The following is a 21,888-nucleotide window of genomic DNA, read 5'->3' on the forward strand; positions in this document are numbered from 1 at the left end:
TTTTCGGATAATCTTGTAATTGTCCGGGATGGCTATGGCGATATCGGGTGTTGATGATGCGTTCATCCATGTTTCAGTAAGGAAGGCGACGTCCGGTGAAGTAGTGTCGAGTAGATCCCAGAGTTCGGTGGCGTGTCTGTGGACCGAGCGGGTGTTCAGCAGAATGCACTTCAGGTGGTTAGAGTCGGAGCTGTGTTTGGGGTTAGTGGGTGTGGGATGGGTCTTGATGCTGGTAAATTTGCAGGAGTGGCAGGCGAAGGGTCCATGGGTGTGACCTGGGGCCGCTACGCAGCATGGAGGTGTGCGTCCGGGGTTAAGGGCTAGGAGGGTGGCGGCGGCATACGTTATGCTGGAGGAGTGCGGTTTGCGGGGGCCAGGGGGTCTAGCGCTGGGCGCGGTCCAGGCACGGACGGGCGTAGACAGGCTTACCTTTGGTGCACCTTCGGCGCGCATGGGGCGCAACCGCTGCGCGTGGAAGCATCTGTCATATGTGGATAGTGGAGGGGGAGGGGCGAGGGCGGAGCAGCTGGGAGGCGGGAGCGGGTTGGAGGGCCGAGCCGGGCTGGGAGGCACAACAAACAAACAACAAGATGGCTGCAAGCCACAAGTGGGAGCAGGGCGAGATTGGGCACAATCTAACTTTGGCAATAACGACTGGGCAGCACAATCGGGCAACAATATGCGAGGCGAGTGGCACAGCAATAGATAATGTCACAGTACAATGCAAATCACGATCTACTCATGGAGCGCTGCGATGATCCTAATTAGTGCGCTCTAGTCTGGCAATAAGCGTTGCTATGGCAGGAGCAGTGCGAGGCAAATTTCAGCGCTACGATACCACGTGTGGGGGGAGCAGGGAGCAGCGAGGGAGCGACCGCTTCAGAGAGGCTCCGACGGTCACTAGCTAGCAACAGCAGGGCCGGACTGGGAACAACAACCCGGCCGGCCCCCCTCCCCACTCGGGGGGAGGGAGGGGGGTTGAAGGTGCAGCCGTGCTCTTTGCCGGGGCCGCTTTTCAGCCGATTTTTGGTACAGGGCCGATTTTGCAGCTTTGCTGCAAAAACGGCCCTGTTACAAAAACGGCCCCCAGTTGCCCAGAACCGGCCTCCACTCGTGCGGCCCACCGGGGGATTGCCCGGTGCCCAATATGGCATGGCCAGCCCTGAGCAACAGCCACACAGCTCCAAACCATATGAATTAAGTTTGAGTATTCAGAGGTGCTTCTGAGATGAGAATCTTGGCAGGATGCAGAGATGTTCTGGATGCTAGTTAGGGTAACTTATGTTCTGTGTAAATACTTCCATTGTACAAGCTTGACATGAGCATTACTTGAGCTTTCAATGATGCACCCAATATCTGGGCCGGGTCAGACAAAGGTCTTGGGGGTCAGACAAAGGTCGTGGCAGGTCCCCAATCTATCTGTGCCTAATTCATCCTTGTTCCTGTTTTTTTACCCGCTTTAATTGTTTTGCACAGAATTGAAATCCTTCAACCTCCCTTTCAGTAGAATCACAAGTGCTGCCAACAACTTTGATTCCTGGGCCTGCCCAAAAAGCAGGCCACAATATCTTAATTGTCCTAGACTATTCAGGCTTTCTGAGCAGGAATTGGCCTGCTGGTACGTCATATGAGTCCCTTGCTTCATCAAACATAAGCAACCTTTCGTCTTAGTACAAGTCACTCATTAGTAGGCATCTGCCTCTGATCCACTCCACTGCAGATTTATATCTCCAACTTATTTTCAAGGCCATCTATGCCCTTTCTTCTCACAGAACCACACATAACAACGTAGCTTGAAAGAGGTGTGGCTAAATGCAAGTTCAGGAACCACCAAAACTTGCAGGGAGCCGCTGAACAAGTTTACGATAGCAAGTGAAAGACCCACCAATGAGCACTCAAGGTGGCATTCAAGGATGTATATGCATGTGTATTCCAATGTAAGGTAAACTTGAGCCAGATGTCTATGGGCAGGCACCATAGAGGTTACACCAGCCCCACTTCTCTCCCTGATATACCAGCACACATCGCACATGTGCTCACGCTCAGTGCATCAAAAAAATACTTATTGTTAAAGTGTACAAAAATTACAATGCAAAGTTTAAAATTAATATGTAGGCTATTTTAATCCACAACTTGATGCCACTGACCCTCATGCTTAACAGAGAGGTGACATACAGAACACCTTCCACCCCATCTCTGATCAATGTTTTTTCTGGAGTGACTCACGCTCAGAGCATAGTAGGGAGATGCAAAATTAGGTTTATGTACATTTCTGACGAAATTACAATTTTTTCACGTCTTAAGGTCACTCATTCCTAAAAAGAAAGTTCCTCATACAACAAGAATTTGCAAACAGAAATAATTCTGCAACTGTGGAGCAATCACTGAAATGTATCAGTCTACACTCCTACTGATGACACAGAGTGGGAGGGACTCCAACAACAGCTCTTCACTTGAAGGTACAAGGGATCACACAAGCATAGCATCTATTATATGTGCTTCTTGAATGCACCATGGTAAACGCAAACTCCACAAATGACAAATTCACCACCCAAACTTTGCAAAATTACACTTCCAAAAATGTGTTTGGATCGCCTCCATTTTAATCAGTTGTGGGTAAGGTTAAGCAGTCAATGTGCTTGTTGGAAAATCACTGCACGCATGATATGCTACACACCGTGTGATACTGCCTCCTCCTCTCTGTGTGTCCCAACAGAGTACAAGTTGCCCCAACACAGTACTGCCTCCTACCTTTAGTGTGTCCAAACACAGTATATTCCTCTGACGTCAGCCCCTGCCACAGCACAGCAGTCCAGAACATCTGCAGCCATGAACATATACCTGCGTAATGAAGCGGTGCTAGTTCAAGCATGTTCTCAACAGTAAGCAACAGTCTCACACAATCAGAATTTAAAACGGGGGAGGATTTAATCTAAATTTCAAAGGTAATATCACAAAATTAATTGCTTTGAGTGATGTTAGTATTTTAATATTGAAGTATACCTGGTGATAGCCCTTTTTAGGATTAGTTTTATGAAAATTTCCTTTTTTTATTGCCCATGACTTTTTATTCTGTGCATCTTGTAATAGGGGAGTATAGTAATTCTGTCACTGGTGTGTTATAGTTTTTATTGCAATAAGATGCCTTTTAACCCCGTATTATTGTACTTCACAGCGTAAAACGTTTTTATGCAGCACCATAGCACAACACATGAAAGCGCGATGCGCTACGAACGCCCCTCACTCACAAGAAATGGTGGGATGACCCCGGCCAGGGCAGCCCAATGGGTGTGTTTGGAATCCACTGTTTGTTGAACTCCCTCACAGTACATCCCAGGGTAATATGGAACGAGAGAGAATCAGCGAAAAAATGTGGCTGGGGCGTCCCAGGATATAACTACAGACTGCAATGGATTCTAGCGCCCAGCCTCCACATAGCGCTTAGAAACTAAGTGGGCCAAAAATCTATCCCCCCAGGGCTCCACTCTTAGCCCCTTACTGTTCAATGTTTACATCACCCCCCTGGTTTATCTAGCGGAACAGTATGGGGCTAAGATAATTGGGTATGCGGATGATACCCAACTGCTGTTCACCTGGCCTGACGATAAATTGGACCCATCAGTAGTTCATCGGTGTCTGTCCTCTGTATTTCGCTGGCTGACTCAGGCCCAGCTGAAGTGCAATGAGGACAAGTCGGAGGTGCTTTTTTACGGTTCCTTCCCCCCTCTGTTTAAGAACACACTGTGGCCCCCTAACATCCCTAGCCCGAAAGAGATGGGAAGACCGGCTAAAAACCTGGGCATCTGGTTTGCAGAGGACCTCAGATTTGAGGAGCATATAAAAAAGCTGACTGGCACCTGCTTTGCCACATTGAAAATGCTCCGCAAGTTTTTTCCTCTGCTCCCTAAAGAGGCTAAGGAGACGGTTGCCCGAGCTCTTATACTGGCAAGGCTGGACTACGCGAATGCTTTGTTCAGCGGTATTCCGGCCTACCTGGTGAAGCGCCTGCAAATCATCCAGTACGCGGCCGTCCGTCTGATTTTTAACATCCCCAGATGGAAGAGCGTACGGGCTGAGATGAGCACCATTCATTGGCTCCCGGTTGCGCAGCGCATCTTGTTTAAATCTCTGGTGCTGGCGTTCAGAGCCATTCACAACCAAGGCCCCATCTATTTGAGAAAGAGATTTATTTGTTATGTGCCAACCCGCTCTCTTAGATCTTCCACGCAGCTGAAACTGTACCTTCCCCGTTTCAAACGTGCCAGACTTGGTGGCCAGTCAATCTCTGTGATTGTGGCCAGGGCGTGGAACGCTCTACCTCTTCATCTGCGTTCCTCCCAAACCGTGGCGTTATTTAAGAAAAATCTAAAAACACACTTATTCAAGAGTTTATTATAAGTTGCTTTCTCTGTGGTTCTGTTTCCCGCCTTTCCCCTCGCGCCAGGATACTCTCAAGTAACGGAGCGCGCTACAAAATAGTTTATACATACATACATACATAGTTATAGAGTTATGTAGCTCTCCACAACTACCCGAGCTGGCACCGGGGCTAAGGGCACAAAGCCGGATGGTCAAGACTTCCTACGATAATTGACAGCCCACCCCTCCCCCCCCCCAACAAGTCCGGTGGAGGGGTTATCGTGCGCGGGGAACGTTGTCTTTAAAACAACTTCTGAGGCCCACGAAAGTCACTTATCAGTAACAGCTAACAGCACAGCATCTCTAAAGCGCTTAGAAACGACTGAAGTGCGGTAAAAGGCACTATGAGTAAAGGTAAAGCGTGGAGCACTGGACAAAGCGGCCCTGTAGGTTTTAAAAGGGCTCCTTCTTTTGAACCATTCCGTCTTCAAGTCTTTTCCTGAATATATTTAATCCTGCCCGAGGCTTCGGGCAGTGCGCAGGGACAGCCTGAGGCCCTGGCCTGCCCCGTATGTGTGGAAGATGGTGACTGGCACTTTAAAGTGTGTGCGTAACTGGGGAGCACGTATGTATCAGTATTAATAAAAACGCACCCAGTGGTAGGTGAGATGCATCATTGCAGCCTGACCAGCCCGGAAACGCCTGCCCCGTACGTGTCACTGACTTGTACCCAGCCCACCTAACGACCGCAGTCCCATTACACAAACCTGCCACCAGGAGGGCCGGTGTCATCTGGGCCTCGGCTGGGCAGCGCCGGAGCGAGGCAGTAGGTTTGCGAGAAATAGAGGCGTCTTTTGGCAGAAGTGTCGGTGCATGAAGGGCGACCAGAGGGTTGGCGGGGCCGCGGCTCTTGGAAGGCGGCATGGAGTCTAAAGTGCTTGAATCTGACGCAATACGTGCGAAAGAAAATGCAAAACAAGTCAAGCTGCGCGACAAAAGCGGATGGGAATTTTAAGTAGCAGGAAAGAATAGGGCTGCAGCGCATCTCCGGGCACAATAATTGGACCAGGAGGTCAGGGGGAAGCGCTTTCAAGGCGCCTGTAAGAGCTCACACCCAGCCCGAGCCCCAATGGCGTCACCTGACCGCGTGAGAACCGAGGAAGCCTTTCTCAGGACAAGCTATCGGAAACATGATTCAGCAGTACAAACCTCCTGAAGATGATAAAGTGCTTCACGACAGCCGAAAGGCAGATGATGCTGTCCAGATCGGCCGGACGAAAAGGGCGGCAACAAAAAAACCTCATTTCGAGTGGCAAGCCACCTTATAGCATAAACGGTGACGCCAGCCAATGAAAATAAAGGGCGGGGCTTCAAGTCCCCTTCTAAAAAATCCTCATCTACAATATATCTCGCCAGAGCATGCGGCGCAGCATGTGCGCTGCAACGCTAGGTAAGACCTAAAAATTTATTCTTGGCTCCTCCAACGTGTGGGTGGATTTCAAGCCCCTCTCCTGATGGCTCTCACAGAACTGTCCGGCGACAGCTACGATCTTAAGCCAGACCATGAGCAGACTAAAGAGGGCAGCCCGTGTGCACAGAGTGTTCTTTTAAGATTCAGAAGGGTGTCCCCCTCTAATACCCAGAGAAGAACATCTGTGCCCTCTGTGTGTACTGAGCTGCATCCTGCTTTGTTAGTTCCATTAATAATTTCTGCTACTGCCTTTGCCCAGCCCTTTGCGAAGTCCAGTGTTTGGCTTATGTTTGCACCAAGCACCTGGTACGAATATCGTGTTGTTTACTGACAGCGAGAAAAATACAAGCAGTGCAATGTTTAAAGTGTATGCCATACTGCAAGTGGCACGTTTTGAATATTGCGGTGCTCGACCTGTTCTATCACCACTATGCACTTGAAATATAATGCCAAATGTTTTGCACAATACAGTTCATGCCACTTCAGATCACTGAATGGTGAGGCAGATGGGGGCTCAGAAAGCAGGTACTGTTGTCACACTGAACTTTCATGATCCATCGTGGAGAGCAGGCCCGAGACTAATGGGAAGAGGTGGGCTTGTATCCTCTAACCCGTAAAAACTGAAGTCAGGGCTGTGGCCATGTTACACCTGGTGGATGGTGTAGTGTCTGAATTATGTTGTTTCCTGTACTGTGTGCAAAGATCTGGCTTTCAGAAATGCAGATCTTCCTTCCCCCCCCCCCTTGTATTTAGATGGGCGTGCTCTGTACATTTCTGGGCAGAGAGCTGGACTGAAAGTCGCAGGGTGTGATTTGAGTGCAAGGAGAGGTGGCATGGGCACACACATTATCAATGTCTTTCCGCGAAGTGGGAGGTCTGAGATGAACTATTAGTTCAATATATCAATATTGCAATCATTCATAGGCATTTGTAGAGCGCACTACTTACCCGGAGGGTCTCAAGGCGCTAGGGGGGAGTGCTGCTACTGCTCGAACAGCCAGGTCTTGAGCTTCTTCCTGAAGGCGAGGTGGTCTTGGGTCAGGCGCAGGTCGGTCGGGAGGGAGTTCCAGGTCTTGGCGGCCAGGTAGGAGAAGGACCTTCCTCCTGTCGTCGCTCTTCGGATGCGGGGGACGGCGGCGAGGGCGTGACTGGCTGATTGGAGGTGTCGTTTGGGAGCGTAGAAGTTGATGCGGTTGTTGAGGTAGCTCTGGCCTTGGTTGTGAAGGGCTTTGTGTGCGTGGGTGAGGAGACGGAAGGTGATTCTCTTGTTGACCGGGAGCCAGTGCAGGTCTCTCAGGTGTCCGGAGATGTGGCTTTGTCGTGGGACGTCGAGGATGAGTCTGGCTGAGGCGTTCTGGATCCGTTGGAGTCTCTTCTGGAGCTTGGCGGTGGTTCCGGCGTAGAGGGCGTTGCCGTAGTCCAGTCGGCTGGTGACGAGGGCCTGGGTGACCGTCTTCCTGGTCTCGGTGGGGATCCACCGGAAGATCTTCCGTAGCATGTGCAGGATGTTGAAGCACGACGAGGAGAAGGCGTTGACTTGCCTGGTCATGGAGAGGGAGGAGTCCAGGATGAAGCCCAGGTTGCGTGCGTGGTCTGTCGGTTTGGGTGCGGTGCCCAGGGCGGGGGGCCACCAGGAGTCGTCCCAGGCGGAGGGCGAGGATCCCAGGATGAGGACTTCCGTCTTGTCCGAGTTCAGCTTCAGGCGGCTGGTCGACATCCACTCGGCTACCTCTTTCATCCCTTCGTGAAGGTTGGCTCTGGCGGCGGTGGGGTCGTTGGTCAGGGAGAGGATCAGCTGGGTGTCGTCGGCGTAGGAGATGATGTTTAGGTTGTGTTGGCGTGCGATGGCCGCGAGGGGGCTCATGTAGACGTTGAAGAGGGTTGGGCTCAGCGAGGATCCTTGGGGTACGCCGCAGATGACTTCGGTGGCCTCTGACTTGTACGGTGGTAGGCGGACTCTCTGTGTCCTTCCGTCGAGGAAGGAGATGATCCATTTCAGTGCCTTCTCCTGGATTCCGACGTTGTTGAGACGCTGCACTAGGGTGCGGTGGCAGACGGTGTCGAAGTCCGCGGAGAGGTCTAGGAGGATGAGGGCCGCTGTTTCTCCGTTGTCCATCAGAGTTCGAATGTCATCGGTGGCAGCGATGAGGGCGGTCTCGGTGCTGTGGTTGGCCCGGAAGCCAGACTGCGAGGGGTCGAGGGATCCATTCGTCTCGAGGAAGGCGGCCAGCTGCTTGTTGGCGGTCTTCTCGATTACTTTGGCCGGAAACGGGAGCAGCGAGATGGGGCGGTAGTCTGCCATCAGACTTGTTGGTAAAAGGAATAATGATTGCATACTTGGTTTCCACAACTATGGCACAGACGGGATTGTTGCTGTTCGGGACAATGGCTGGCCAAGACCAAAAATCCCAGGTTTTGAATCTTTGACCCTCAATACGAGTTTGTTGCATTATGGTAGAGTATTTGCCACTCTTACCCTAGGGTGAGGCATTTGCCACATGTGGTAAATTCCTTCTATTTCAAGTTTTTAAAAGGAAAATGCGGCGTAACATACAGATCCTCTTTTTCTGCACACCAAATTCACGTTCTGCCTTTTTCCGCACCTTTCCCCCAGATATCATTCTGCAGGTTTGATATGCTGGAATGTGTCTGGGAACAATTGTGAGAGTGTGTTAACTATCGCACAACTTGTAATTCTGATCCCTGTACAAATACATGTTTTCACCGGGATCAGAATGTAGCCTTTTACTCGTAATCGATTTTCATGACAATAAAATGGTAAACCAGGGGAAAGTCCTAAACAATACCTTAGATTTACTCACAGCATCCAATTGGATATGTCAGAAGCAACAAGCATTGGCAAACCCAATTGGTCTCTGCGCCTGTGCACTCCTAGAGAATGACATGGGCTCATAGTTTATTTACCTTTCCAAAATGGCAGACTCCATTTATACTGGTTAGTAAAAAGATTTAATGAAGTGAAAGCACTTTTTGTACTGCAGAGTAGCCTGTCACCAAATGCCTACTAGGCCTTCCAAAAAATAATAAAAAATCAAAGACATTAACACAAATAATGGCGGAACGCAAGGGTTATAGGAGCAGCAGAGAAACAACGGGACCTAGGCAGTGGGCAAGGGTTCAATGTAGGCGCTTGAAGCTCACACAGGGTAATCCACAGAAAATATTAATAAATCCAGGGGGGGGGGGTGGGCAAAGCAGTGACTGAACTTGGGTAGGATTCGGGAGCACCCAGAGCATGTGGTTGTTGGGGTAAGGGAAGCAGCACACAAGGGGTACAGGTGTAAAACACAGCACTCTCATGGAGTGCTAAAAGAAACAAGCTATGGTAAAGTCAACAGGTCTCTCCTTTGGGTCCTATTAGCTTTGCTAATGGCTTTTGGCGATGTTGTATAGTATCGATAATAAGCAAAATGCCTACAGACAACTAAAGTTAGGTAGGCGAGTCCTACAAATGACAAGAGGTTACAGGTATTTGGGAACTGTGTATTCACATTCATGTTTTATTTACAAAAAAGTATATCATTAAAATGTTTACACCACAAGTACACAGTTTGTTTACTGTTCTGTGATAGTAATAATTATGTACAATATCAATTGTCAAGCTTGTCAGAGCTGGAGTACTTCATCCAGTATTGGTGCATGAGCATCTGGTTGAATGTTTAAATACCCACATCTTAGTAAATGTGTAATCCAAAGAATGTCCTGCTACTTCAGGTTAAAAATACACTCAAAGAGCGTACTCATTTCTCAAGTGTCCTGTATATCCTGGCGGGACCTTTTGGGCATTCACATTGTAGGTGATCTTAACTGGAAGTAAGATTTCTTGGCTCCAGCATGACCTATATGTAGCCCTGGCAGTGTGCCCAGCAGGCTGATCATTCATTGGGCGACTGATTTCCTCCACCTTTCAAATATTGTACTGTATCAAACTTTCACTCACATACAAAAGGTTGCAGGTCTGTGAAGAGCTTTGCTTTGGTCGCCACAATGCCAATAGTGAGTTTACCTGTTGATATCTCCCAGACTCACTATTCTTGCGTCCGTTATCAGACAAAAAGGTACATTTTCTACTTCTCCCTCCTTTTTCCGCAGTTATGATGAAATGAAAGGAATGAGTGAGACCGAAACAGTGCCTGTAAGCCCCAGTGTCGCAGTGAGCAAAGTTATGGGTTGTGTATCGATCTGAAACCTCATGTACATTTCTTCCAATGTTTTCCTAGTCTTGTTCCTTTGTTGGATGTGTTCTTGCACCATCGGTCGGCTGCTGGTTTGACCAATGGATGCATTTTTTGGTCTTGGGGGGGGGGGGGGGGGGGGGGGGCACCAGGTCCAGGATAGTTATTAACATGGCTTCAGTGACCGCACACTCCTCATGACCTCTTGTGTGTTGGTGTTGTGATAGAAACGTTTCTAGCAAACAAGGAGAGTTTTGTTGCTGCAGATGAGTGAGAAATTGTGCTGAATTGATTGTGGTTATAGAACAGGAGGTTGTGAACTGACTGATAAGGAAGGTTTGATATTACCGACAACATTTAATTTACTGTGTTCTTTTCAAAGTGAGTTGGGCGTTTGACAAGGTGAGATTATCCATAGTGTCTAAAATGCCCTTTCCACCTGATTTGGACAGTTCCTTGATTCTGAGAAGGGCCACGCTTGCCAATAAGGTCTTAAGTGTTGTGCGAGGTCAGCAAAGCATATGGTGTGTATATATACTTTTGCCCAGGGCATGCCTAAAAGTGAAGATGCGAGTGCCTGTGATGATCTACGAATTTCTGGAATATTCTGAAGAGGTAGAATATGTGTTTTTTTTTAATACGCCTAAAAGTATCAAATTTAGCATATAGTAGGTTTCTTTTTAACAAAAAAGTTATATGCATATGACTTGCCCCAGAACATCAAACATCAGAAAACCCTCGTCTACCATGGATACTTCACATTTATTTAATTGTTCAACATGCAGAGCACTTTCAGCATGCCATTATTCATTGCATAATACGTTTTTCTGTTAATATCTTCATGTATACAAGCCAATAAAATGTAAATAAAAAAGAAGGAAAGGAAAACAATGATAAATAATTATACATATAAAACATACAGAAATGTACTGTGTCCATATTGCAAAAGATTCCTCCTGTTCGCTTTTTTTTAATGAAAATAGAACACACGTCTTCAGGTGTCCTTAGAATGTCCTCAGAATTTCTAAAGCCGACACGTTTCAATCCCTGTGTGGATCATTGTTTCATGAGCTCTTCATTGAGGCTGTAAAACGTGGTAGGGTGTGCCTCAGAAGGAACCAAGTGAGGGTCATTTAAAAGATATAGTGATCGTGTCTATTTAAATAAGGTTTGTGCACATACCAGTCATTTTCTGAATATTCTGATTGCTCTGTATGGAGAAAAGATAATAGATTACAATTAAACATGAGTACAAGATTTGATGCTGGCCCTAGCCTGCCACCTAACACCCTTTTGACGTGTAGCTGTTTGTGCCTCTCCTTCCTTATTGGGTGTAGGCTGAGGAATATCGATCACTAGAGAAGCTAAACAAGCTAAGAAACTCACATAAACAGGAATAAGTATAGTTAGCCCTTGCAGTTTAGTACAGATACTTTATTCTGCTCTATCAGCATGGTTTGAAATCAGCTATTTTGTGTTAGGATGTAATTCCATGGCTCACTAGAATTTATTTTAAGAGTTGTTGTAAAACTGAGAGCATTGGAAGTGGTGCTCTAAATGCGCTTCAGAAGGATTCAAGGGAACGGACCTGATGTCAGCGATCATTGGTGGCACATAGCTGCCAAGGTTTCCTATTGGCTAGATGTGAAGTTTTCATAATTTCAGTGTAATTATGAGTGACATTCAACGACTATGAGTGACACTTTCTCCTAAGCAAAATCAAGCAGTGAAGACAAGGGAAACATAAGTATCAGAAATGACACCTAATTAAGAAACTTTAAGAGGATCTTAAAACTGTTGCAAAGCACCAGAAACGGAAGGGCACTGTGGGAACCGACTGTACCAAACCGGATGTGAGAGTCTCTAGTGTGGATGATCTCAGCTGCCTGCTAATAAATTATCATAATTACTCGGATTCACTGCAGTCAGCTGACTCGCCGTCTTGGAGCACTGCCCAGCCCGCCGCGGCACCAGGCAAGCCTCAGGAGAGCGACATAGCTACCACGTTTTGGGATTCCTTATGTGTGACATTTCCATGGTTTATGTGCGAATGAGGGACATTCTACTGCTGAACGAGTGACAGTTCCTCGTGAGTTAATCAGAGCAATGTCTAGTATATGCATGCCTGTGAGTGTTCTATAATTTTATCCAGACATATCACACATTAAACGACATACCTTTAAAACTAGCCACACCTGTGATTTAAAAATGACTAATGCCAGTCGAAGGGAAGCGGCCATCAGAGAGCTTCAATCTGTCATGTTCAATTATTCAGACTTTCCTCTACAGTTTTCACTCTTTCAGCCAAATACATTCTTTCTCTCTCTCTCTCCACATCTGTGTGACATTGTCCATCTGCACAGGTTGCATGTCTATCACTGTCTTTCTGCAAGTATCTCCCGGTGTCACCCCTCCCCCGTCACCATGCTCTAGCTAACTCACACGATCCACCCTTTCCTAACTGGTAAGCTCATTTTCTTTTTCTTTAGAGCTCTCAATATTTCAACAGCTGTTACTGCCTTCCCACACTTCCATATAAAATCGCAGTTACTATTACCACTCGTATGATAATATTTAATTGCTTTGTGCGCTCTGCAGAGAGACAAACGATTAGACAAGCAGGTAGTCTGAATACCATTATGACTGGTCGACAAGTTGTAAAACTTGTAATGCCTGGAGGGCACACTCATGCCCTATCATGATTAACACCATCCGCCAACCCAAACTCAGTAAAACATGAAGGAACAACAAGGTTTAATGAACACACACTGTATGTTGCTTAAAAAAAGTACAGAAAAACAACATTTGGCAAAAAAAAATAGTCCTCTGGATTGGAAAATTAAGTTAATTAGCCAGGTGAAATGTAAACATGGGCTGCACCGCTGACGTGCAGTGATTCTTTATAAATTGTACAGCACTTCTTGGGGACTTTAACTTCTTACCCGACACTGTGTCGGGCAGGCTGGGTTCACTGCGGAGTGGACTGTCCTCTGTGCACAACCGTCTGAGCTTTAAGTCCTACTTCGCTACTAAGATTCTGTGGATGGTAAGTCTATGGCAGGCCCAGCCGCCTGGGATCTAAATTATGCCCGTGGGACTCCATCGGACACCAAGGTGGACGGACTCTTCACGACTTAATGATGCAGGGGGAAACCACACCCTTCCAGCACCACTTAAGTTGTCTGTTTCTTTGTAAGTAGAAAAAAAACCTGCTGCCACCTGGAATCCTGTTCGGCTCTGCATGTTAATAGTCTGGGGTGCCTTGTCGGAACCTAAAACAGCAGAAGGCAAAGGTCCACTAGTTCCAAGTGTTTGCTGCAGACTGCCCATGTGGATCATGATCTGGATACATTTCTTGTTCACCTGAATACAAGTAGCTGAGCACATGGTCAGCCCAGAAAGCCTGTGAGACGTCAAGGCCGGGCACTGGGCTAGATTGATTGCAAGTCCTAACTGTAAAACAAGCCTGGACACGCCAGCGCTCACCCCTTTCAGCCTGCTCAAATCTGTGTTTCAGACCCTGCAGCAGCACCTTGCGGTGCAGTAGGCTCTAGAGCAAGCAAAAAGTTTACTGCCTGCTTTGCAAAATGAAGCCAACCATGTTCATCGTAAAGTACGCTAATTCCCTGGGGTGCTACTATGCATGACTAAAGCATCTACTGCAGTGATGCGGACACCAGTACTAAACTGAGTTAGTCTCACCCCTGATGCATGGTACTTGACAGGGCTGCACTCCTATGTGGCACTGGTTCATCCCTTCACGGCGGTGGCACTGTGCAGTCTGCATGGGCTCCCCATGCGGACTGCAGAGTAAAAACAGTAAAAACGTATATGTTCAGCCACTGGTCTATCTTCAAAGAAAAGTAGGGTTGTTGTTAAAAGGATTATACAGAAAAAAAGGGTCATGCACCTTTTGGGTTTGAGGTATGATCTGAATCAAGTTCATGATAGTGAATGCATAAGGGAAACATCCTTCATAACGCTGTTGTAACCTCGCAGTGCTTTTACCACGCAGCCTTTGCAGCACAAATCTTTACCACATACATATGACCTAATGGCTAGGGCGGTCGACCTTGAATTTGGGGAACTGGGTTCGAGTCTCAGCAATGACACTGAACATCCTGTGATTCTGGGCAAATCATTTAATTTCCCCGTGCCAAACAAAAATGAATGTGTCCTCATATAACGCAACTGGTGCTATGTAAAGCGCTCTGATACCCGATACCTCCGAGTCACGTTCGCGCTATATAAAACTCCATAAAAGAATTTTTTTTAAAAGGGTGATACGGGTATTATTGTTTAGGGGTGGATAAAGTTATAGGGTAGTAAAGGATTGCTTAGGGTTTAGGGATTTGTAGGGGTATAGGGTTGTAAGGGTATTTTTAGGGTTTAGGGGTGTGTAAGGGTATTGGGTTGTAAGGGTATTTTTTGGTTAAGGGACTGGGAGGGGTATGGGGTGGTAAGGATATTTTAGGGTTATGGGGTAGGTAAAGACATACAGTAGTAAGGTTTTTTTTTTTAGGGTTTTACGGGTATATGGTGGTAAATGTATGTTTAGGGTTTACAGGTGAGTAAGGGCATTGGGTCGTAAGTTTATTTTTAGGGTTAAGGGGTTGGTAGAGGTATAGGGTGGTATGGGTATTATTATGATTTAGCGGTAGGTAAAAGCATAGGTTAATAAGGTTTTTTTAGGGTTTAAGGGTGGGTAGGGGTATTGGGTGATAAGGATATTGCTTTGGGTGGGCAGGGGCATAGGGTGGTATGGTGGCATGAAGGCAAACTGTGAGTGGTTCGACAGAACTGGTGGAAACCAGCCTAGTAGAGCACCCTTTAATCTGTAGCCTTCTAGTCTTTCAATTCGATTTTTTTATTTACACATCACTTGCATATTATTCCTTCACTAGAATTAATGTATTTTTATCTTGTACATTTTTATTTTGCTTACTTTCCCATGATCTTCACCAGCAGTCCAAAAATTGATTAATACTGTAGTAATATAGCTTTCGATTACAAAAATGAATTCGAATTTTATGATTGTTTGTTTCAAAAGCTGCAGACAGATCCAGGAACAACCCCGTCACTGAGTCATCTTTGTGCATTAAAGCTTGAACCGATTCTGTACTTTTAGCAACTCTAAAGCCCACTTGCTTATGGATTGAGCAAATTGTTTTCAGCCAGCTATTTGGTTAACTGAATCGCCATCACTTTCTCAGTGATTTTCCCTACAAATGGCAGTAATGTATTAGGCATATAATTAGCAGGATCTTTTCTACCCAGATTGTGTTTTATTAGCAAAGGCATTGTCTTTCCTGTTTTCCATGTTAGTGGAATATTACCAGATTGCAAAGAATTATTAACTAATGTTTGATATAGCCGGACTACAAACATATAACACACTTGGTTGACACGGATCTTCAGGGGACCTGATTTTGCTGATAAGAACGAGATATTAAAGCAGTTGCTGTCCAGTGTGGAAACGTGTTATTACATTGCACTGGTTCTGACCATAACTCTCTGTTGTTCATGATAATTTCTGACTGCCATGTTACAGAAACTCTTATAGATGCTCTGGATTTTGGTAGTAAAGGAACCTATCAAATGGTCACAACATTGCAAAGCCATTTATAGGGAAGACACCAGATGATTAGGTGATTTTAAGGATGGTAGTGCTTGAAATTGCTACTTGGATTGATTTGAGGCTAGATGAATTTTATATTCAGTAAACCTTATTTGAACACATCTGATGACCTGTTTATAGGGCTTTAACAGCTGTTTATAATGGGTGCAGCTTTCTTCTTCCTTCACAAGACCCCCCTTTCTACTTTTCTGAGGGAAGATTTAAGCTCTTTCAAAGCAGGGGCGAACCAATCATTAGTTAGATCTGATTGGGGCATTTTACTGAAATTATCTAAATGAGGTTGATTCAAGCAGTGGAGCAGGTTTGTTTGTATTATGTCCAGAAAATCTGGGTTTCAGTCAGGTGAAATGTTAAACTTTTATATGGGAACTTGTGATTGGTCCCCACTGCATCACAATTACAATGACTGGAAGTTCACCACTAGCTCAGCACCGAATTGACTCTTCACCTAGTACCATCTGTGAGCACAGCCTATTCAGGTCCACTATTATCCAGACAACCAGTCCCACAATCTTTCGCTGGCTCCCTGTTGAACAACAGATCTCGCTTAAAGAACGGTTCTTTGCACACACAGCAGTTGTCCCCAGGCCTAGCCTTCTTAGTCTGCTGTCTCTTGCTTGCTGACGTTCCTCTAAATTCAACTTAAAATGTAGTCAATAGGGTCTTGTGCTGTTCTTCTTTGAAAACCCCACATTAGAAAGAAAATTGATGCGATCAGAAGACTTGAGGGTGGATATCCCAGATGTCTGTCACCTGTCTTTTTCTCTTTACTGCCACCCTGACACGCATGCAGCTTACTTGTGGCGTGCTGGCATGCAGTGATATAACCTACCATTATTAAACCCAGAAGGAAGTTCAGGAAACAAATGTAGAGGTCTCGGAACAGAAGATTCTTATGCAAGCGCTTTCACACCTGACACTATAATTCCATATGCCTGCATTATCATCTTTCCTTGAAGAACTCATAAATTCTTCTGTGGTTGGTGTGGTGGAGGATTGTGGCTAGGTAGTTTGCCCTGTTACAATGTTATTTCTGTAAGCTAATTTTCCTTCCCAAGATAGAAGTAGTGTGTTATCTGTTCATTGGTAATTGAACTTAAGCACTTTCTGCTCCTCAAAAAGAGAATCAAGTGGCCTCACAGGCTGAAATAGTGTCAGTTAAAATAATCTTTAGTTGGTTAATAAAAACCCTAAAAGATACAAACACACAATACAAACCCTTCATGGCATAAAATAAAATAGCAGCAAAAGATAAATGGCCTCAAAGACAGGTTTGATCTTAACATAGTCAAAACACAAAAATGGTTAAAAATACAATGTTTAAGATCACACCATGAAAATGACCACATGTGGCTATTAAAAATGCTGATTGCCCTCTTCGTTTTCTGCGCCTAACAAGTTATTAAAAACTTGGCTACATTAAAACAAACAAATTCATTATTTAACATTTCTAAAAAAATAAAAGCAGCTTCTCTTTGAGTAGAGAAAGAACATATTGTCTATAAAGGACATGGTTAAAGTCCCGAAACAGGACAAAATGAAAAGTATCCTGATCAGAGAAGTTATCACAGATGCATGGGGCTAGATTATCGGCCTTGTTCCAACCAATAGGGTCCGCTAGAAACCAATGTAATTGGTTCAGCCTAAAGTGAGTCAACATAAAACGATGCTGAGGGTTGGTGACAAATTTTGGGTATGGTTCGGTTCGCCTAGTGTAAGTTCCTATGCCAGAGGTATTCTTGCATGCAAATCAGATGAACTTGATTGAGTATCTTTAGTCCTGACCTGGCATTTTCCAGTTAGTAAGACTCAAAGACTGATCAGACTATGGGCGTCCTAAAGTCCATTCAGAATAGGCTGTTTAACCCTTGATTTTCTTGTGAACCTTCCCTATTTCCAGTCATGACAGCTTTAGTAGTTGGATCATATGAGATTTTGAGGTAGAATAATTTCACTGCCTGCTTTTGGAAGCTTTTCAACAGAATTGTTTATAGGGAGTATGCCCAAGACTGTTGCAAATCATCCAATACATGAATCGTTAGAAAACGTAGTTTGTATTTACTGAAGACATTTAACAATTAAGTAAAGTGTTTCTGAATCTGTGAGTAAGTAAGTCTGTAGGTCTAAAAGTTGGTTAATGTGTTAACTGATTTACAAAGGAGTCGTGGTCTCCTTTGGACCCCATCTCCATTGTGAATGTTGAAAAAGGTTTCAGGGAGACTAGGTTTCACAGGATCATTACCAACTCTGTGAAACGTTTAAAAAATGCAGTTCTGTTTCCCCTACTGAAATTGGACCACATAAGAAATGTCAGTATTTAAACAGATCTATATACTTGGTGGTCTGTTGACCCTTGCAGGCCACCATCCTTGTGATTGTGGCAAATTACAGGGGGCGTCTTGCTACCTCCCTAATGAATATTTGGGCAGGTCGTTCTGCGATACACTGAGATTTATTGTTTGGTGAATCAACCTATTTGTGGGTAGGTTAGTTTGCATAAACCTATTCTATTCACAAAAAGTCAGCACACCATCTGAGACCAGTTTTTGCAACTGGAATATTGGCACATCAAACCCTATGTGTGTATTTGTCATTCTCAACAGGAGTTTCTTTTAGGGCTGTATATTAAAACGTCAATGTTGTATATATTGCCAGTAAGAAGTGACTGCTTTTCATAATCCATACATTCTCGATGACTCTTCAGCTCGATTTCGAAGAATTGCTGATAACAGTAAGCTAAACAATTATCAAGTCGTTATAGGCAATTGTATAGTGCACACATCACAGACTGCAGTCTGTTTTGGTTTCTGGTGATGTTATAGTATTGTGTTCTGATCTTTTTCTCTTGTATGTCTTACTCACTAAACTTTAACAGTATGATTTTGGTGTTTGGGTGATTGAGGGGTGAAGCTGAATGGCTTTGCCTATTGCTTGCACATCTTCTAAGTTATGGTATATGCGCATTGGGTTGTGGGTGGATAGTTGTGAATGGTATTTCTTGGTGCAGAGTCCTGTTAGGTGTTGTGAAAGTTCACAATGTAGAGTACCTGGGCTGTGATGGATATTTGTTAAGGAGTTCTATCCAGTGTGTTCTATATGATGTTAGTGTGTGGTATTGCTGTTTTGAACACTGGTATCTAGATTTTATGGTATCTCTATACTGTGTTGGAGGTTTGCAAGTTGATTTGTCTGATGTGTTTTTTCGAAATTATATGTGCTTGTTGTCGCCGGTGATGCAGCATTCATTGGCATGGGGTTTCTTGCATGCTCATGGGCATCCTCATAACGCAATCCCAGCCATAGTGGAGGCAAAGCACTGGCTGTTTACACTAAGAGGGCCTATTCTTAGTATGACGAGTAATTTGGAACGTGGCATGAGCAGAAGCAATGCAGCTGGATACAGGCAGTGATATTGGCAATTGCTATATGTTTTCACCTAATGAGCGAGATAAAAACTGAAATAGCAATCAAAGTTGATGACACGGGTACAACCAGTGCAACCTTTCAAAGAACCCAAATTCACCTACTTCTCTTGTGCTCAGAGACCCCATTTTGAGAAGAGCCTTGTTGTCCTTCACCTATTTTGTATTCCCTAAAGCACTAAAAGTAGCACAATATACATGCTAGTGGGTTAATGTTAAAAAAACAAAAAGAACAAGCTGGACCAGGCCTCCCCCAAGTCCCCCCTCCTGTCCTAAGTACAAGACTTTAATTTAGATTCCAGAGACCCTTATTATGTCATGGGTAAATTAGTTGATGGTACCTGAATCTCCTGTAGTCCCAGGCATTTCATGTTCTCTTTTAGTAGGGGGTGACATTTCAGGGTGAAGTAAAAGGCAGTTGGTGTTATGATGGCGGGGACTTACTGTGCTTCCATTGGGTTGGTTAGAAGGCCAGCATGATAGACATTTGGTAGAAGGTTCAATTATTCAATTATAGCCCAGCTTTCCTCTGGAAATTGTAAACTGGAACGGTGAGAGTGGAACCGTTGGGTAGAATCCAGCATATCACTTGCATATTATTCCTTCACTAGAATTAATGTATTTATGTTTTTGCTTACTTACCCCATGATCTTTCACCAGAACTCCAAAAACTGATTACTATTGTAGTAATATAGCTTTCGATTACAAATCTGAATCTGAGTTGCTGTTGTGCACTAATGTCATGCCCCTTTCCCAGCATTGCACATGCACGCTTGTCCATAGGTGGCTGGAGTGTGATTAGGGATTGGTATTGTGTTCTTATCTTCCCTTGGCCTTGCTGTTAGGTGCTCATGGTAGACTGTGTGCTCTTGTAACTGTAATGTATTTGTGTATTGCTTGCACCAATATTTGGTCCTGCTTCTACTCTGCTGTCGCCAGCTCCTGTGCCCCAAGTCATATCCCTTTCTCTTGTTTGCAGGAAGCTTATCATGGTAAACGAGCTCCATGGCCCTGATGGGCCTCATCCCTCTAAGTCGGATAGCAGTAGCGCAAGCAGTAGCGATGGCTCCATGGAAGGCTCCAGATGCTCCACTCCTATATTAGATGCTGAGCGCCATGAGCGGCTACGGGACAAAATGCGCCGCCGGATGGAAGCTGGAGACAAATGGTTCTCCCTAGAATTCTTCCCACCACGCACTACAAGCGGAAGTGTCAACTTGATCTCCAGGTGTGCATGTGTGGGGGCAGTGAGTGGGGTGCAATGTGTCACGGGGAGGCCCACAATAGTGTGTGCGGGCGGGGTGGATTGGCATGTAGAGCAATGTCTTACAAACGGGCATCATGTACGTAGGGAAACAGGACATTTAATAGTACAAGAGGGATAATGTGTAGTTGCATGCAAGTGATAGGGATGAGGTGCAATACCTAATGGAGAAGTACTCGGTACGTTACAATGGAGAACGAGGCTGAATGATTCCTATAGAGCCAACATTCATTCAGTGATGGCAAAGTTTTCTGGAGTGGGACCATATGTTGGGGAGATCTGCTTGTAGAGTCATCAGTTATCTTAAGATGAATACAATGGATAGGAAGTCATGCTTTAAAGCTTCATTAAGATCCACCTGGCATAGAGGCAAGGAAAGTGTCTGAATGTTTTACAGAATACCACATGATGTAAAAGGAGTAGATGTGGTGTTATATATATATTGCTGCTCCTGCTTGACCGTTGAATTGGGAAGCACTCCAACACCACCAAGGCTCCAAGCAAAAGCCCTTTATTGCAGGTATGGAAGCTGTTCACTGCTGAATCCTTTAACAGCCATTGCGCCGCTGCCGACGCGTTTCGAATTTTCTTTTTTAAAGACATGTGGTCGAATGAAATGCACAGCCCGGTCACAGCCTTTCTCAATTCTTCCCTTTAATGGCACGCCACTTGATGGGCTACTCGGTATGAGATGTGCTGAGGATTCTGGGAGTGGTAGTGACGATGCATACATTACATGCAAAAATGTTCTGCTGGACAAAAAAGACCCTGGATGGGTCTCCGCAGTTCACGTGTCCTAAATCCTATAGGGTGGTGCCCCACCGTGCGGCTGACAGATGACAACCCCTGTGGCCCCCAGGTTCCCGGGGTGGTGCAGTCCGGGCGGCACGGACACCGCCTAAATATTGCTGCTCCTGCTTGACCGTTGAATTGGGAAGCACTCAAACACCACCAAGGCTCCAAGCAAAAGCCCTTTATTGCAGGTATGGAAACGGTTCACTGCTGAATCCTTTAACAGTCATTGCGCCACTGCTGACGCGTTTCGATTTTTCTTCTTCCAAGTCGTGTGGTCGAATGAAATGCACAGCCCTGTCACAGCCTTTCCCAATTCTCCCCTTTAATGGCACGCCCCTTGATGGGCTACTCGGTACGTTACAATGGAGAACGAGGCTGAATGATTCCTATAGAGCCAACATTCATTCAGTGATGGCAAAGTTTTCTGGAGTGGGACCATATGTTGGGGAGATCTGCTTGTAGAGTCATCAGTTATCTTAAGATGAATACAATGGATAGGAAGTCATGCTTTAAAGCTTCATTAAGATCCACCTGGCATAGAGGCAAGGAAAGTGTCTGAATGTTTTACAGAATACCACATGATGTAAAAGGAGTAGATGTGGTGTTATATATATATTGCTGCTCCTGCTTGACCGTTGAATTGGGAAGCACTCCAACACCACCAAGGCTCCAAGCAAAAGCCCTTTATTGCAGGTATGGAAGCTGTTCACTGCTGAATCCTTTAACAGCCATTGCGCCGCTGC

At 45.4% G+C, this 21,888-nt stretch overlaps 1 protein-coding gene across 4 annotated transcripts in view; it reads left to right on the forward strand.

Moving 5' to 3' along the window:
- The window catches only part of MTHFR (methylenetetrahydrofolate reductase), an 80,907-nt gene that overhangs the window by 33,112 nt on the left and 25,907 nt on the right, over positions 1-21,888 (forward strand). For 3 of the 4 annotated variants that reach the window (XM_086921296.1, XM_086921295.1, XM_086921294.1), the window contains exon 2: positions 20,066-20,314. In XM_086921296.1, the coding sequence (XP_086777422.1) occupies positions 20,076-20,314 (239 nt within the window). In that variant the 5' untranslated portion in view covers positions 20,066-20,075. Of the gene's footprint in view, positions 1-9,813; positions 9,910-20,065; positions 20,315-21,888 lie in introns of those variants that run through there. The other variant, XM_086921293.1, reaches the window with a different exon arrangement.

This window comes from Lissotriton vulgaris, chromosome 5 (assembly GCF_964263255.1).
Source record: "Lissotriton vulgaris chromosome 5, aLisVul1.2, whole genome shotgun sequence".
Classification (NCBI taxonomy): domain Eukaryota; kingdom Metazoa; phylum Chordata; class Amphibia; order Caudata; family Salamandridae; genus Lissotriton; species Lissotriton vulgaris.